Consider the following 16,736-nt stretch of genomic DNA (forward strand, 5'->3'; position numbering starts at 1 on the left):
TATAACCCAACATAATCTGATGCAATCCAACACCTAACCTGACCCAAAAGTATCAGATCCAATGTTTTTGTCTTTGAACTATCTTCCTTTTTGTATAACTAACTATTTTACTTTACCAAACAGCAACCCCTTAGGTCAAATACATTTATCTCACACGTATAGCAGACTAGGCTGTATAAGACCACAACACATATATATTTGGCTAGATGCTTACTTTGTACAGTGTCTAGCCATTATTGTATTTCTATACCAGTAGAGATTACCCCCAGCACTGTGGATATATGCAATATAAAAGCAAGAAGGGTAAGTGAAGCAGGGGTCAGAAGGAGTTGCAAGCTATCTAGGTATAGTGGGTTATTTCTGGTTGGTGGAGTTGGAGCCATAAGATATAAGTTCACATGCAATAAACGTAACAACTTATATACAAGAGCAAATTTGACAGTGTAATTAAACTCTTATAGCACTTATATTTATTAGGTCATTTTCTACAAAAACTGAGGGGTATGCCGGAGTGATGGAAATTGTGACTCATCTTAGTCATATCATTGTTGCTAGGCTCATAATTATATGCACAGAACATCACATTAGCTTTGTCTTCTGTGAAAATGTTCAGGGAAATTACAATCACCTAGCTAAGCCTTAAATTAAGGTTTCTGATAGAGAGAATGCTTACCACCACCTTGTAGCCCCTGCCTTACATAACTGTATATTTCATCATGATATCCCTTTATTCTATATTATGGTTCTTGCTTAGCACCACAGCTACTATCTGGAGCTACATGATCTCAACTTAGGATTCATATATAGACAACATAATTTCAACTCCAAATATCTTTTCTATCCTAGAAGGGTCTCCTACTTTCAGCAAGTCAGCCTTATCACACAAGTTTAGGTGGCTACAAAAGCTATTATAATAACTTAAGGTATGTCCTTCTAGTGATATTGTTTAATCCATCTTTTAAGTATCTATGTGTAGGGCAATAGAAGATGTGGTTAGAGGATTGTAAGGCTATATATTTCATAGGTCTCTAGCTTCAAATTTTGGACCACTATGGAGGCATCCTCATTTATCTAAGCCTACAGAATTTTTAAGTCTAGCTGCACTCTCAATCATCACAACTTGATACTACAGAGGTGCAGCATTGACATTTTTGAATTCAAAGAAGGTAATGATGGTTAAGAAGTGAATGTTTAGTGTGAGCAGGGTGGACTTAAGCATAACCAGATGACTTGGGATATTTAGAATCATAATATCAATAATATGTTTATAATGGAAGTAGTATAGATTGTGGAGGATACAATATAACAGAAGGATTAGAATATGCACTCAGATGTTCTAAAGATAGAGTCATAGAGGGGGACAGATGCAAGTTGACAAAGAGGTCCTCAGCATTTGAAATACCTCACATAAGTAAGTAGAGCTTAGATAAAAACCAAAGGCTGATGAAATGACTAGCAGGTGAGAGAAGTGATAACCACTATCATATATTAGACATCAAATATAATATCCACCAGTAGAAGCAGAGATTATATATCATGCCAAGAGTGCCTGGACTGTATGTTACAATAAGAGCATGTTCGGATAGAAATATTTGCATGAAGTTTTGAAATATTGATCACACAAATTCGTCGGCATTGTCCCGAAAGTTCGTCGGAGCTTAAACCTTCCTTGTCTCCTACTGTACATACTAATCGATGGAGATCTCTTGCTCCTCCTCCTCCTTTGATATCCACCAGCGCAATAGACTGATCGCTGGTGTCATCGCGATCACTGCGATCTGTACTCAATATACCAATCTTATCATGGCTCAACCTGAGGCCCATGAAATCCCTACAAGGCACACACCTGCACACTGGAGAAACAAAGAAATCACCGCACTTGTTAATCATATGTATGATAACTGTGCAAGGATACCTCCGGCAACTTCAAGCCACAGGTGTATACTTCTGCACTAACAGTCATCAACGATGATCCCAACCTTCAACCATTGCGGATCGGTCCAGCAAAGACCGTCAATATGGTGAAGAGCAAGTGGGCATCAGTGCGTCCATCCAACTCTGTCCTTCACTCACTTTACTGATTCAATATTTCAGCTCAAGTCTATTCATCACGCTATCGATAAATACCGCAACCAGACTGGTACACACTGGGACGGTGCCAATGGAGCTGGGATCCATGGCCCTGCAGTGTCCGCTGTGTGGGATTCATATGTTGCGCTCAGTGTACGTCAGCCCCTTTTATTTTTCAAATAAAAGCTAACATTTTTTAGTCCAATTCTCACATGCGTTCATTCTGCAACACAGGCTGGCCTTACTTTGAGAAAATGCAGGAAATAATTCCCTTGGGTGGCGCTAGAGGGCGCCATGCCTTCCACCCAGGTGTTATGGGTCCTCCACCAGTACCAGACGCTGATGAGGATGAGCCTGGCCTTGCTCAGGCTCCAGCCCTCTCTTCTGCCAGTCCTTCCACCACTGCCAATCATTCATCTGTCACCGGCCCTTCATTCACCACCGGTCCTCACTCTAACACCGGTGGTCTCTCTACCGCTACCAGCTCTGCTGGTGCCAAGCGCCCTTATGAGGGCACCAATGTGGATTCTGTCGAGACCACTTCATTTGCGTTGACCCATGATTCAGCTCAGCCGGTCTCCACCACCTTGGTGTCCGCCCCCCCCCTCAAAGAAAGCACGTTCACACGTCTCTCAGAAGATGACTAATGTGGCCAAGATGAGCAGTGCAACACAGGCCGCCAAGATCACGCCTGCTGCTGCCGTGATGGGACTGCAGGGCACTGTCAACCGTCTGACAGATATCTTTGAAAAATTCATTGTTAGTTCCATGAATAATGGTACCCTTCCGCCTCCGCCTCCGCCTCCACCTGTGCCTGAGCCTGAGGACAGCATGGACTTGGTAACACGCGCGGCACACCTACTGCAAACTGAGGATGCCGACATGCCTGCTGACCAGCGTGCCGTCTTGATAATGGTCCTTGGTGAGAAGAACAACGAGAGATTCCTGAAGTTCTATGTGTCCCTCACAGACAAAGCAATCAGGTGTCCGTTTATTGAGAAGCTCATCACAGATGCAATGGCGGGCTGAAAATATATCATGTACCTTGTTCTTTACTGCTTGCTTTCGTTTCAATGTATGTACAATACTACATGTTCACAACTGTCGCAATGCATCAATGTTTGTCTGATTTTGGAGGCTACAAAGTGGTACTTGAAGTGTGAATTATTCTGAAGCAAAACTGTCCTGATCCTCATCCTCATCAAAAGCGTCCTCGAGGTCCTCATCCCCCTCATCAAGATCTATCCCTTCGAAAGTACGTTCTAACAAGATGCACTGATAGTCATTCCACATCGCAGATCCTTGACGAAACTCAAGTTCGTTATCTTCTTCGATAGCCGCAATATTGTCTTCTTTGGCATTTCCACCAGAATATCCACCCTGCCAGTCTTCGTCGTCATCTTCATTGTCGGCCTCGTTGGTGGGGATGTTTGTGGGATCATGCACGCGGATGAAGTTGTGAACAGCACACAGTGCGGCGGGAATTCGCGCTTGCAACTCCATGGCATATGCAGGCGGCAACAGCAAGATCCGAAAATGACGCTTCAAAATGCCAAAGATGCGCTTGATGACGTTTCTTGCTGATGTGTGTCGCAAATTAAATAGTTCTTCTTTATTAGCAGGCCTGTAGGGAAGATGAGTTCCAAATTGAGCTTGATTCAAGTAAAAGGACCTACCTGGTGTTTGCGCATCCCCATTCAGCTAGGTGATAGTGCACACCTCGGTATGGCACAAGTAAGTCGGGACGGAGTGGATAACCCGCATCTGCAAGAAAATACTTGCGTGGGGGAACTTCGAAGTCATTCAGACACGCATCTTCATAAACACGAGCGTCCGTTGCAGAGCCTTCCCAGCCGGTGAGCGCGTAGGTAAATTTGAGATCGAAATCACACGCAAAAAGGCAATTTTGAGATAGGAACCCCTTCCAATTACGATACACAGCATGGTCAGTAGCCCTGGGGGTCACCTGAATATGGCTCCCATCTATTGCACCAATGGCACCTTTAAAAAAAGGCCACCACTTAGGGTTTCTGTGGACTTCGCGAGGGACGGACCCATCAGGAAACTAGACGTATGTTGAATAGAATGGTTTGGAGGAGAAAGAAACGAGGATCTTGCGAAAGTACCTATGCGCTAGAGTCAGATATCCACTGCATCCTAGATAAAAATAAATGTACTTAGATATTGTTTCGTTTGAGTGTTGGAATCTCTCCCCGACATGTCTGACTAATAGGCCGGTCACCGAAGCGTACAGAAAGATAGCAAGTTGTTCCTCGAGGGAGATGAATTTGGAATCTGAGTGGCCCATAGCACGAAGCTGAGTGATAAGCTCCACAAAGGCAGAGGCATGCATGCCAAGTTCACAGCGGATGCGCTCTGGGTGACCAGTTAGTAATTCAATAACCCAGTCCTGCCCAGAGAGGGTCGAGGTGTGATATGGTTGTCGGTCCTTGGGATATATGGTCTGCAATGTACCATGTGTTGCAGCGACTACTATACTGATAACAAGTCCTATACATTTAACAAGACGATCCTGAACCTCCGGTTGAGGATTGGAAACGAGCAAGGCGAGCCGTTGACGATCCATTTCGAATTGATCTTCTTGAGCATCCATGACGAGGAGATATATGATATGCGATATACCTTTGAATATCAATTGATCACAGCTGCTGATTTAATTAAAGCTCCGACAAACTTTCGGCACAATGCCGACGAATTTGCGTGATCAATATTTCAAAACTTCATGCAAATATTTCTATCCGAACATGCTCTAAACAAAGTGTGTTATCAGCCCTGCAGAAGAAAGGCTCAAATATATCAACCAATAAGACTTGAAGCTTGAGTAAAGAAACAATAGTGTAAAATACTAGCAAAACAAACATTGATTAACATAATAGATACATTAGTATCTTTTCATCTTGTTCCCTTGTTGAACCTTCAAAATCAAGCATGCATATTTTCAATCATATGCCTGTTATATAGTAGATCTCCCTTCAGGTCACTATCTATAACCATAACTAACTAGCATTAGTAAATCAATATCCACCTGGTACAGATGCCTCAATGTTGTTCATGTAGACTGTTGTCGAGGTTCTCATCATTACACAGACTTAACAGTAAGTTATATAGACACTCAAATATCATCAAATGCTTACTAGCCCACAGAACTACTTACCAGATAATGATTTTACCACAAAGTTCCAAATCTCCTCTGATATAATTGGCAGAATTATAGAATTACTTGAGCACTATATCCACACATTGGAGTTTGAGTATCACAAAGGATCTTGCTATCTTTAAATTCTTTTGATAGGCTTTGCATAGTCATACTTCAGTACTCTTGCAAGTTTTATACTTCAACATACTTTAACATACTCACTATACTCTCTCTCTAAAACCTTGTTGTTTAGTTGCAAGCTCTTTAGAATCTCTGTACACCATTGGATCATCATTTCTTAACTTCAGATATCTTCACTTGTATCACACAAGTACTTTGGTACCTCAGACATACCTTGTATAACTTTTCCTTCTTTCAATCTTTAATCTTAACAGACATCTCTTATATTGATATTTAAGAGATAGTTTGGGTTGAATTATACTCACACTTTTGAGTTTCAAGGTACTCACTTGATAGTGCCTACATAGGATCAACTCTTTACATTGTCATCCAAGCTACAAGAGTCATTGATAAATTCTGCACTTTTGAATATCTTTAGGTTATAACCTATGTTGCAGTAGACTTAGAAGCTAAGATGTTATGATACTATAACTCATCACAATATCACTAAGTCCTTTTTAGTCTATGTTATTATTATTTTATATTGAGGTGCCAGTACCATTATATATACAAACAGCTATAATATATTCCTGCTTTAAATGGTTTTTTTATTCACATAGTCCTGTGATACTATTTACTAACTTTCACTTGTGGAGAAGGGTTCTATAATAAATATACACCTAATTTTTTACCAAACTCAGTATAAGAAGCATGATACCCTCCACCAGGGACCCAATGCTTGTTGCAAGGGAACCTGAAAGTTAGAAAGTCCTGTCCATCCTGTCCATCCTGTCCATCCTATCCATCCTGTTCATCCTGTCAGCATTAGATTCATTCCTATCAACTGACAAATGACCATCGTACTGAAACATGCTGCTGATAATCTCACTGTGTGAATGAATTCATAGACAAGTGAACAAAAACATCCCTTGACTCTTGAGAAAGCACAATGCACTAGAGCCACCTCTACCTAAGGTAGAAGTTGTTAGCCCTAGGTAGAGAAGATTGATAATTGGTTTGCACAAACATGACAAATGACAATGAGCAGCATGCAGGGTGTTGTGCTGCCTGGTGGCAAGAATTAAAATATTGAAGTTCCAATAAATTCCAAAAGCATTCTGAAACATTTCTGGATGGCCAAATTAGGCCAGGATGATGCGGATGATGCAAACAGTATAGATGAGATGGTCAATCCATTCCAAATTTCTGGTATATACCTTATTGCCTACATCTAGTTCAACCCTACTTATACACTATGATAGTTAAATGCCAAGTCTTGTCTTGTCTGGGCTCCAACTACTGTGTTTGGTTCATATTTTTAGTTTTCTATGTATATTTGTTATATGAATGTTAAATCTAACAAATTTCTCTTTCCATTCTTACTATCTTTTATTTTGTGCTTATGGTATTTGAGACATTTGCCTGGCAAGGATATAAGTTACTGTCCATTTAACTTGTTCAGTTTCATATATGGTTATCTTTCTTAAATTGTGTTTCTGATTAACTTCTTAGTATGTGTTTTCTTTATTAGAAATTCTTAGCTTACTTTTTATATAGTACTATGTTCTTGATGAAGGTGCCTTGGTGTATTTCTTACATGTCAGATGAGGTACATTGCCAACTTTTTATTGCTCACAATATATATGATTATCCTAATTATTATGACACACTTTACTATTCTCATTATCATCTTGCAATTTTTGCATCTACTGAAAAGTTTTGTGTATGACTGTTGAAGTATCTTGTGTCTCCTACTGTTTACTAGTTTCATTTCATTTGACTGGTTTCCTGAGATACTTGGTGGTCTTACTATTTTTATTTTTATTCTTTTTGGGCTTACTTTTAAAAGACCATAGAATGAGTTTAGCTATTTTCAATATAATTAGTTATTAGTTTAAAATAAATATTATGAGAGACTTATAATTATTGAATGTAAATATAATGATGGCAAAACTAGAAAGCACCTTTTCTGATTTTTTCTAGAATAAAAGTAGAAATGAGTCATTAAATATTAACTATTTTATGTACTGTTTGGCTTTCACTTAGGGTACTAGATTCTATCCCACTGAGCATAGATGATGACCACATCCCTCTTACATGAATGTATGTCTTACAGATGATCTTCAAACCAAACTTCATTTTCAGACAACCACTTTTTATGCTATTTTTGTATCTTAGTCAAGGTATTAAAGGTAAGCCAGAAGCTACCTTTGTTTATTAACTCTAGCAAGAGGTTGATATCAGCCTGAGAGACTGTGTTGTCAATATGGAGACTGGTGTGGTCTACATGATAGTGTATATAAGCATTAGTTGAAAAATCAGACAGTCTGACAGACAATAAACTTGATGGTTCATAATGTAATGCAATGTACCACACAATGCCACCCATTATAAGAAATCATCAAGCATATGGATAGCATAAGAGGGGTCAGACTCAAGACTTATATGTTTCAAGAAGTATTAGACTGCAAACAAGAGGTTAGCTTGATGCATAAGTTAGGCCAACAAGCTGATTAGGGTGCATAAAGACTCTTTAATTGAGCCCTCAAGTAAAACATTGGATAACTAAAAACCAAAAGAACACATCCAGATATTAAGCTCTTCAAAAATATAGTCGTAATTTAGTCTTTTTCAATGCAACTAGATGACCAGATATAAAGTGCCATGTATAGTATTTGAGGTTCATAATCCATAGACAGGGAACACAAACAGGTGTATCAAATGCTGTAATAGAAGTGGTATTGATGATTATATAATAAGTAGTTGTATTGTCATAAACAAGACTCTTTATCTAATCTAAGGATGACATCTGAAATGCTAGAGGAGACATGTATGGAGGGCCAGAAAAGTGAACTAACGAGGCCATGACATGAACAGAGAATGCTATCTAGATTAGAAATTAGTAGCACAATTATATTAATACAAACAATGACCTATGATGATTGGGATTTAAATAATGGTGATGTGATGAGGTAAATTCACATGATGTGATATTTTTCACTCCCTCCCTAGGTTTGTCATCAGAAGTTGGATAGGTCACATGACTAGCAACAAGCCAGGATGACTTAGCTATATACCTAATGACTCATTGGTTTGAACTGACTCATTGTGACTAGATGATGAAATATTTATGAATGCGCGATGATGAAATAAAGAGACACAAATGTACCATTATCATTAGTGCAAACATTGTGACCCACAGAGTTGAGTGAGTCATCAAGAATTTCGATATCGTTGTCCAAGCTATGAGGTGATGGTTGCCATTGTTTGCGAAGGACAGGACATGGTTTGGGCTTACCAGATGAAGTCTTGGGTTGCTTGGACTACTCTGTTTGAGGAACAGGAGTGTGTGCATCAACAGGAGGATCATCGACATGATAAACAGGTGCAGACTCAAAGCATGCAGGTGCATCTGTTGGTCCTTTGTCTTGCTCCAGGACAGGAGGACCCCTGACATCAACTGCTTGACTCTTCCCTTTCTTTTTCTTCTTCTTTGGAGCAGGCTCCTTCTCCAATGGTTTGTCCTCTTCGTCATTTGCCGATGCCTCAATATAATAATGTATGTGAGAATAGAGTAAGAGGGAAGAATATATCGGGTGTGTTTTATGACATATATGAAAGGATGACATGACTTACCATCATGAAGGGGTCTTCATATGACTCCAGTATTTCAATACCAAGGGCCACTTTGTGGGTATCTATGTCAAAAGACATGGTAGGGTCCTTGTTGAGTAGACAGTAATGAAGTCTTGCATGGTTGACCTCTATTTCCTGTGTATGGAAAAAATCAGTTCATTGATTCGCCATGGATAAAACAGTGGCATCTGCGGCCATGTATATACATGCCCCGTTTTGTGCCAAGTACCCTCAGATGTAGAAGTTGCATGACATAAAATAAAACACGCATACACATGGGCCGCACATAGACCCATGGCCATGGCAGATCAAGACTTACTTTGATGACCTCTGCCAATGGACGTGTGATATTAGCAGACAGCAGGGAGTTGGAACCAGAACCAGAGTGAACACATGACATGCCCATCACATAGCTCATGAATTTGTTGAGAGCATCTCAGTCTTTCTCCTCAAGAAGAAGACAGTCATGCATCTATTGCTGCTTAAGGATGGCCTTGCCTTTAATGCTATCAAGGACCTCCTTGGGATCTAACTGTGACTCATCCAGCTTTAGTCCGTTCCACCAAACCCATTCCTGTATGTGTTTTAACCTTCCCGCCTCACCCAATATCTGTACCTTTTCAAGAAAGCCTGCTCAATCAGCCTATGAAGTGCCCTAACATACTTGTCACACAAGAGCTTTGGGCAGTACTTCATTATGTACATCTGTTCAATGGCTATAGCCCTAATGCAAGGCTCAATGTCTCTAGGACCATTTTTGAGTGACAGGCTCAGCCAATCCCAACTGGTTGTGTGCAGTAACATCATGCCTGCAATTGCTTGAGCTTCCATAGTCAAGTTATGGTTTTTGAGGCTGTTCTTCGTCCTTTTTGATAGAAGAAATTTGTTAAGTGCCTCACTCACGATGGTCTCAGCCGCTGGTAGCTTCTCATATGTGGTGTTGATTTCTTTCTTTTTGCGTGGTCTTGGCAAAAGCTTGTGCTTGTCATACACAATGCAGTTGTTCAACTGCATCATCAAGGCACATCTGTAAGTTCAAATGATTTTGGTGACCTGTATGAGCTAACATCAGCATCTTTAAATGCATATGCTATCAATATAGTTGCTGACCTCTCTGAGGTTATTATGTCTGTGGTCACTGAATCATGGATCTTTTGCGATGTTCACCAACATCACGCTCAACCAATCATCCATTGTGTGGGTCTTGGGGTGCAGCGCACAATAATAGTCAATGAGCGTCTCGAACCATCGACAGACCTTTGAATGTATTCGTAGGTGAGCCAGTCGCTTCACATGTCCTAAAATAGAGGGAAGCTTACCTCTTCAATACCTTTCTCTATCTTCATGAACGACGCCCAAGCATATGTCATCGTGAATCCTCCCAGCAATGGCTCTGGAGCTGCTGTTTTGCCTTCCTGAGGTATGAGGTGAAGCATGACACATGCAACGATGCTATCAAGGTGTGTTAAAATTTCATTATTCTTGATATTGGCATTCGACATTAGATGTCATGTGTCCCACAGTGTTTTGATGACTTTTGACCTATAGGAACTTAAATGCATGATGTACTTCAGAGACATGTCTCCAATTATGTTCATGATGTTGCTGAACGCATTTTTTGTGTGTTTGTCTATGGCCTCAAGGACTTGGGCCCATATCGCCATGTCACACCATTGACTGCCCTTCTTCATGGACTCATGCAATGCCTTGATTTGTTTTATAGTGTCCTTGTTCCCTTCTTCGGCTTGTTCCTGCAGTTTCATCATGGTAGCATAACTCATGAATTTGTCTTGCAACCCTAATTTCCTCAAAGTGCTGATGTAGATTTCACACCAAGACAGATATATCTTTGCACAAATGTAAGTAACACTAACATTCTCAACCTTGAAAAATGAACTTACTCCCATGCAAATGTCAATGGACTTTGACAGCCATGTCACTGAAAATTCCTGTCTATGTCTGATGTGCAGTCCCAATGCCAGGAGTCATGTAGCAAGAAAGAGACACAGTCTGTTGTGATGCAGCACCTTCTGCAGACATGAGTTCTTATCAGCTGTGGTGCAAATCTTGGTAAGCATTTTTGTCGCCAGGGTATCATATTTGTTCTCAGGCAATGTGTCATACACGACCTTAATTTTTTTCAATGCCCTGACAAGCGACTCCTCTTCTATCTCCTTGTACTCATGCAAGGTACTATTTCTACTGAGATGGTTGGCCAAGTCATCCCCATCCACAAGCAATTTATCTGCAAGTAAGTCCATCAATAACAATTCTGATGATTTTGATAATGCTTGCCATAGGAACTGTGCCAATGGTGTCTCAAACAGATTATCAACACATGATCCGTGCTCAGAATGGTGGCATGTGCGGAGAATATCATTTTTCCAAATATGAGTGGTCATATATCAGCCACATAGCTAACATGCTATGATCCATGCATAGAACTGTCCTATCTGCGGTCATATGACACAGTAAGTGCATCAATATTCCTTCAACACCATACATCACGCTGATGTTCGACATATGTATGCTCACAAACACTGTTGGACACTTGTGGCAACAATGGATCAGAGCTCACCTTGATTGTACATAATAATGTCCCACTTGCCGATGTTGTGGAGAATATCAAGTATATTTATATTGCACTGTTCTGCCCATAACTTATTGTGATGCTGAACATTTTCTGTCGACAGTTTTGACATGCCCATGATCTTGGTTTGCTTCTTATTGAGGGTTTCTAATTTGTTGCACAAGGACTGTGCGCATCATCTTAGTGCCAAAAGACAATGCTGGCCCGATGTGACCACAATAGGATTCTGGTCCTTCATTTTTAGTTTGCCCACCTTCTCCGGTTCATCAAAATTCCTCAACAGTGAGTTCTTGTTCTCCATGTGTTTCATATTGATGATAATTGGGATTGCTGACATCTCCTTCATCAGTGTGATACTGCTTGTCTTGAAGGATGCAACCAATTTGTTCATTTCCACATCATTTTCAGGTTGATCATTGTACACCCCAAATTTCAGGGTATCTGCAATATCCAACGAATTTACCCATGCAATGCCAGCTTTGCATTTCACAACCCACGAGTCCAATTTTTGCATCTCTTTGCCTGATGTCTTTCTTCTGACCCACAGGTTCTATTGGCCTTTGATCCAAGTGCAGGTGTGATCCACCTTCATCCTGATGCACATTAGTATCTCATTTGTGAGTCTGTCCTTCCACTTTTCAATGTCAGATACTCACTTCTCCTTATGCTGCTTTTCTTTCCTCCGCCTTTCAATTTCTTGGGAGGCATTTAGATTGAAAAAATGACAATGTAGGGCAACATGATGGTAGGTAACTAACAGTTAAATTTTTCACTATCCAGCTTCCAGCATTTTTATTTACCCTGTACCCTCCGCCCTCTGCCTCATGTTCTCTAGAGGTCTGCGAGCATCATGTGGTATTGTCATGTGATGTTTAAATTAGTATACATGTAGTTGATAGAGTATTGACATCTATATCTTTATGTATATATACTATGTACTATAGAGTAATAACCTCCACAGATGGAACAGTGCTAAGTGTGGAACTTTACGATACGTAGTCTATACAATGTATATAATAATATATAATGACAATTACATTTATATATTTAGGTACATTATATACTATCAAGTTATGGCTTCTGCAGATGGAACAGTGCCGAGTGTGGAAGTTTATGATATGTATATGATTGAATCTCATGCACATGTGTTTGTGTGATTCATTTGATTTGCTTATGTTAGTACACCAATGGAACTGTTGTGAATGTGGATGTGAAAGTGTATAATCCTATATATTGTTCATATGTTGACGCCATCTGAGGAATACAGTAGGTTACTTATATGTGTATTAATGATATCTTGGGTGGGTATAGTGATCAGTTTGTGTGATATATGAAATTTCCTCATGGTGAAATGATGTAATGGTTATATTTACACTTGATATATGATATATATACTGGATTTCTTAATGATACATTACCAAAATTGATTTGACAGGCTTTTCCATTTTTGTTTTTTGGGGCCAGGGGGTTAACATAACTATATATTTAACCAAATCACATTTACAAATATCCTATATAAATCAAAAAAGAGACTCAGTTTACAACTCATCTAACACTAAGTTGTGAGTGAGGTGTGATAAGTGTCAGTACCAGTGTCAAGAACTATTCAAGACTGGGAAGAACATTCTCAAGAGACAGTAAATACTACAAACTCATCATACTAAGCAACCAGCTGTGAGCTCACTGTGTACAACAACAAGCAAGCAAGGTATAGCTACAGTTATATCCAAATTCCTATTTTTCTGTTTCTTTTGTTTTACTTTCACCAACCTTTGGTGTTCTTTTTCCAAAAGCATATTCCATAAAATTCATGTTGTCTCTACATCCACCTAAGACTCAGAGTAGCTTAGTAGGGAGACTTTAGGGATTGATAGTGAAGCTTGACCTCACTCATCTGATTAGTGATACTGAGCCAAGGTTTTCTTTGCCTGATAGGCTTTAGCTATTGAAGAGGGGACTTGGTAGTAAATCCAAGGATGTCCATTCCTGAGTCTGTTTGAATACTCAAAGTGAGTTCTTTGACATCAGGTACAATATTGAGCTAAGAGTTCTATAATAAAGCATTGACTAGTCTTGATCTTTGATTCTACCTGTTTTGTGCTGAGAAGGTTGATCATTGTAATTCTGCACCATTCTTTTTGGAGTATAGTTGGTATGAGGCACTGTTGTTGAAAGGAAACTTGAGGAAGAGTTCTATATTCTTTGGTCTTTGCCATACTATCAGGCTGACCATTGTTTGTTTGTTTTTCTGTTAATCCTATATTGTTGGATTGACCATTATATTTACTGATCTTACAGAAGTACCTTTAGCTGAACATACCTTGGGTAGTATATAACAAGCCACCCACGAACAACCATGTTATCAGTTATTGGTATTTGTCTGAATTGCTGACCATAGAGATATTTGTTTTTATAGGTGTTTATCTATAGATCATCTATCTAAGAAGACAACAAGCATCTCTCTCAGCATGCTGTGAAGAAGTAATAGTGACTGGCCAGCAAGAAAGCTAGAGCACTAATAAATCCAACTGAGTGCGGGTGTACTGTTTTGACCCCAGAGGATTGCTATGAAGCACTTCCTTCAAATATAATGTGAAGGAAGCAAATGTGATACAGAAAGAACTAAGGCAATCTTGGAAAAACAAGTCCACTGATAGGAACAAAAGCGAGACCACAGGTCTGGTGAGTGTGTGATGCAAAACAAATGAAAGTGAGAGGATCCTAGGTAAAAAGTGGCGGGTTCTAGGTCAAGCATGGTTCTGCAAGTAGCAGCTAGGTATAGACGAGGTTTATGGCCAAGGTATAACTAGGTATGAGGTGCTAAGTCAGAAACCAAGAGCGGTTCGGATCCATGCAGAGCCTAGGTAAAGAAAACTTAAAGGCACGTTCTCAGAGTGATCAAGAACACACGGGTTCAGAGTAAGCATAAACAAAGCTTGTCAATTGGTCAAAGTATTAAGAATGTCTAAGGTAAATCCACAAAACAAAGGTAGCATCTGAGGGAAGGGAAGTATTGTACTGTATGTAATGCACGAGACTTTATCCTACTGTGTGAGCATCCAGAACCTGTAGGTGAGAACTGTAGCGATGAAATGAGGCAGATAAGTAATATGTAATGAGAGCACACACAGAACAGGATATGTAGTTACATGTAATTGGCCTCGCTATCATTTAGTCAAACCGAGAAAAATGAACATGCACCAGCGGAGATAGGTGGACATGGAAAGGACATGGACAGATGATATGGAGAATAGTCCTAAGTGCGGATGCATGCCAGTTAGTTATCAGCTGAAGGAAACTTGTTACTAGAGGGAACTGGAATGACATAGTTCCTACAAGTTTCTATAGGCCTTGACATGAGTATCAAAAGACACTTGTTCCCACCCAGTGTGGGTCCGAGCGTCATAATGCTCTTAAGCTTCTTATATAGCTGCCTCCTTCACAGCCTAGTCCTGAGCTTCTTGTACATGAGGAACATGTTCTTGAGCCTGCTGTGCATAAGTGTCCTGTTTATGCTCTGCCTTAATCTGATCCACCTTTTTATGATTGATTTTCAAAAGTTCAGCCTTCCTGTCCCATGTTGATGATTGCTGATATATTCCTTCATTATGATGCACTAGCAACATATCCATGGATATTTCAGATGATGCTTGACAAGATGGACCAGTGATGGTGTTTAAGGATGCAGCAATCTGCTACTGCTGGTGTCCTGTAGTCTGACATTCTACCACCATGGCAAATCATCTTGCTCACTCCAATATGGGGTCTATGATACTAAGTGGTGTTCCAAATGTGTTGTATTCAATGGTATTAATTGCAAATAACCTACAAGATAACAAGTCCCACAATTGAGCACATGGCAGAGTGAGGCTATGATTGTAGAATGACTGCCCAAAGACCTTTTTCAACCACTATTGCACCTTCTCAGTAAACATTGACATGTCCTGTTCCAAACTAAGGGAATTGCCTATTGTGTGGTTAGCTTGAGTAGCACAATCATACACAAAAATTATAGATTTCATAGCAAAAAGACTTGTTAGTGAAGTTGATTTGAAATGCAACAAAATGCAGATGTGTTGAGAGATATACTGGTGTATAGAGATATATTTTTCCATTGCAAAACTCTGAGAACTGCTTTGATGGGAGGTGATTGTTTGCATAATTAGATCTGTCTGCAGCAATTTAAACTACATAGCCAAAACTTCTGTCAGTGAGGGCAATGTTAGGGTGTATACCTCATAACTATACTGTGAGGAATTTGACCATCATGTCAACAATGGTATCAGACAACCATTCAGAAGATAATAAATGTGTTAACTTAAGGGTTGTTTGCAGACTGAATGCAGCTGAGCCTACAATTGGTTGGTTCCATGAGAGATGGCCTAGCTGGATGCAGGCAATTCTAAATGTTTGTAGCCCATCTCTGGACATTCTAGAACCTAACCACTTGTCTCTGATGGCATGCACATGATGTAACGCTTGTCAAAATTTAATTGTCCAGAGAAGTAAGAGCTTCCCTTGAGAGAATAGATTACATATTGACTACTTTCCATTGAGAAGGGCCTGACTATAAGCTTTCATCATAATGTCTACAAAATCTTCTGAGAGTATTAGAGCTGCCATGTCCACAGAATCAACAGGAAAAGCAGTCTCAAAAAATGATAATAGTTGGTCAGAAATGAGCTGGACAAAATCCATATTGAATTTTCATAGTTTGGATACTGGTATTTCATCATTAGGAAGTAGAGAACTGAGGATATCTCTGGGAACTGTCAAAACTGCCTTGCACAGCTCATGAAGAGCAGAAGGCAAGGAAAGCCCTTCCAGAAAATTTTTAGACTACTGAATTCACTCACAAGCTGCTGGAACATTGGATAACACATTAGGGGCCAATGAAGACACAAGAAGTAGGTATTCCAGTGGTGATACATTTAGGAAAGTAGGTGTGGAGTCTGAGTTGCTCAAGGCATCACTTTTATAATCTGAGTTGTCAAAAAACACTTTAATGTTGCCTGATTAATATATATAACTTGCTGGAGCAATTTTTTTTCTTCAGCTGATTGATTTTGTTTATAACACCAGTGATTTCCTGTCACACTCTGTTAGACATTGCTACAAAAGTCTGCCTCCTTTTTGTCTTGCCCATGAAAAGTAGTATTTCCT

At 39.8% G+C, this 16,736-nt stretch overlaps 3 protein-coding genes across 3 annotated transcripts; 1 reads left to right on the forward strand and 2 right to left on the reverse strand.

Moving 5' to 3' along the window:
• Positions 1–1,803: 1,803 nt before the first annotated feature.
• On the forward strand, positions 1,804–2,253 carry F5147DRAFT_656126 (uncharacterized protein; the record flags this gene model as incomplete). The annotated part of the gene is made up of 3 exons (XM_041434059.1): positions 1,804–1,881; positions 1,911–2,042; positions 2,095–2,253. 3 exons carry the CDS (start codon positions 1,804–1,806, stop codon positions 2,251–2,253), a joined length of 369 nt encoding a protein of 122 aa, XP_041288790.1.
• Positions 2,254–8,475: 6,222 nt separating this feature from the next.
• Positions 8,476–9,401, reverse strand: F5147DRAFT_777733 (uncharacterized protein; the record flags this gene model as incomplete). The annotated part of the gene is made up of 5 exons (XM_041442017.1): positions 8,476–8,590; positions 8,646–8,675; positions 8,741–8,892; positions 8,984–9,118; positions 9,303–9,401. The coding sequence occupies 5 exons, from the start codon at positions 9,399–9,401 to the stop codon at positions 8,476–8,478; spliced, it is 531 nt and encodes a 176-aa protein (XP_041288791.1).
• A 54-nt stretch (positions 9,402–9,455) lies between these two features.
• F5147DRAFT_656127 (uncharacterized protein) lies at positions 9,456–12,281 on the reverse strand (the record flags this gene model as incomplete). The annotated part of the gene is made up of 9 exons (XM_041434060.1): positions 9,456–9,593; positions 9,887–10,010; positions 10,155–10,240; positions 10,303–10,435; positions 10,553–10,830; positions 11,011–11,228; positions 11,562–11,739; positions 11,827–12,014; positions 12,230–12,281. The coding sequence occupies 9 exons, from the start codon at positions 12,279–12,281 to the stop codon at positions 9,456–9,458; spliced, it is 1,395 nt and encodes a 464-aa protein (XP_041288792.1).
• Positions 12,282–16,736: the final 4,455 nt, after the last annotated feature.

This window comes from Suillus discolor (genome assembly GCF_016758755.1).
Source record: "Suillus discolor strain FC423 chromosome Unknown F5147scaffold_62, whole genome shotgun sequence".
Lineage (NCBI taxonomy): Eukaryota > Fungi > Basidiomycota > Agaricomycetes > Boletales > Suillaceae > Suillus > Suillus discolor.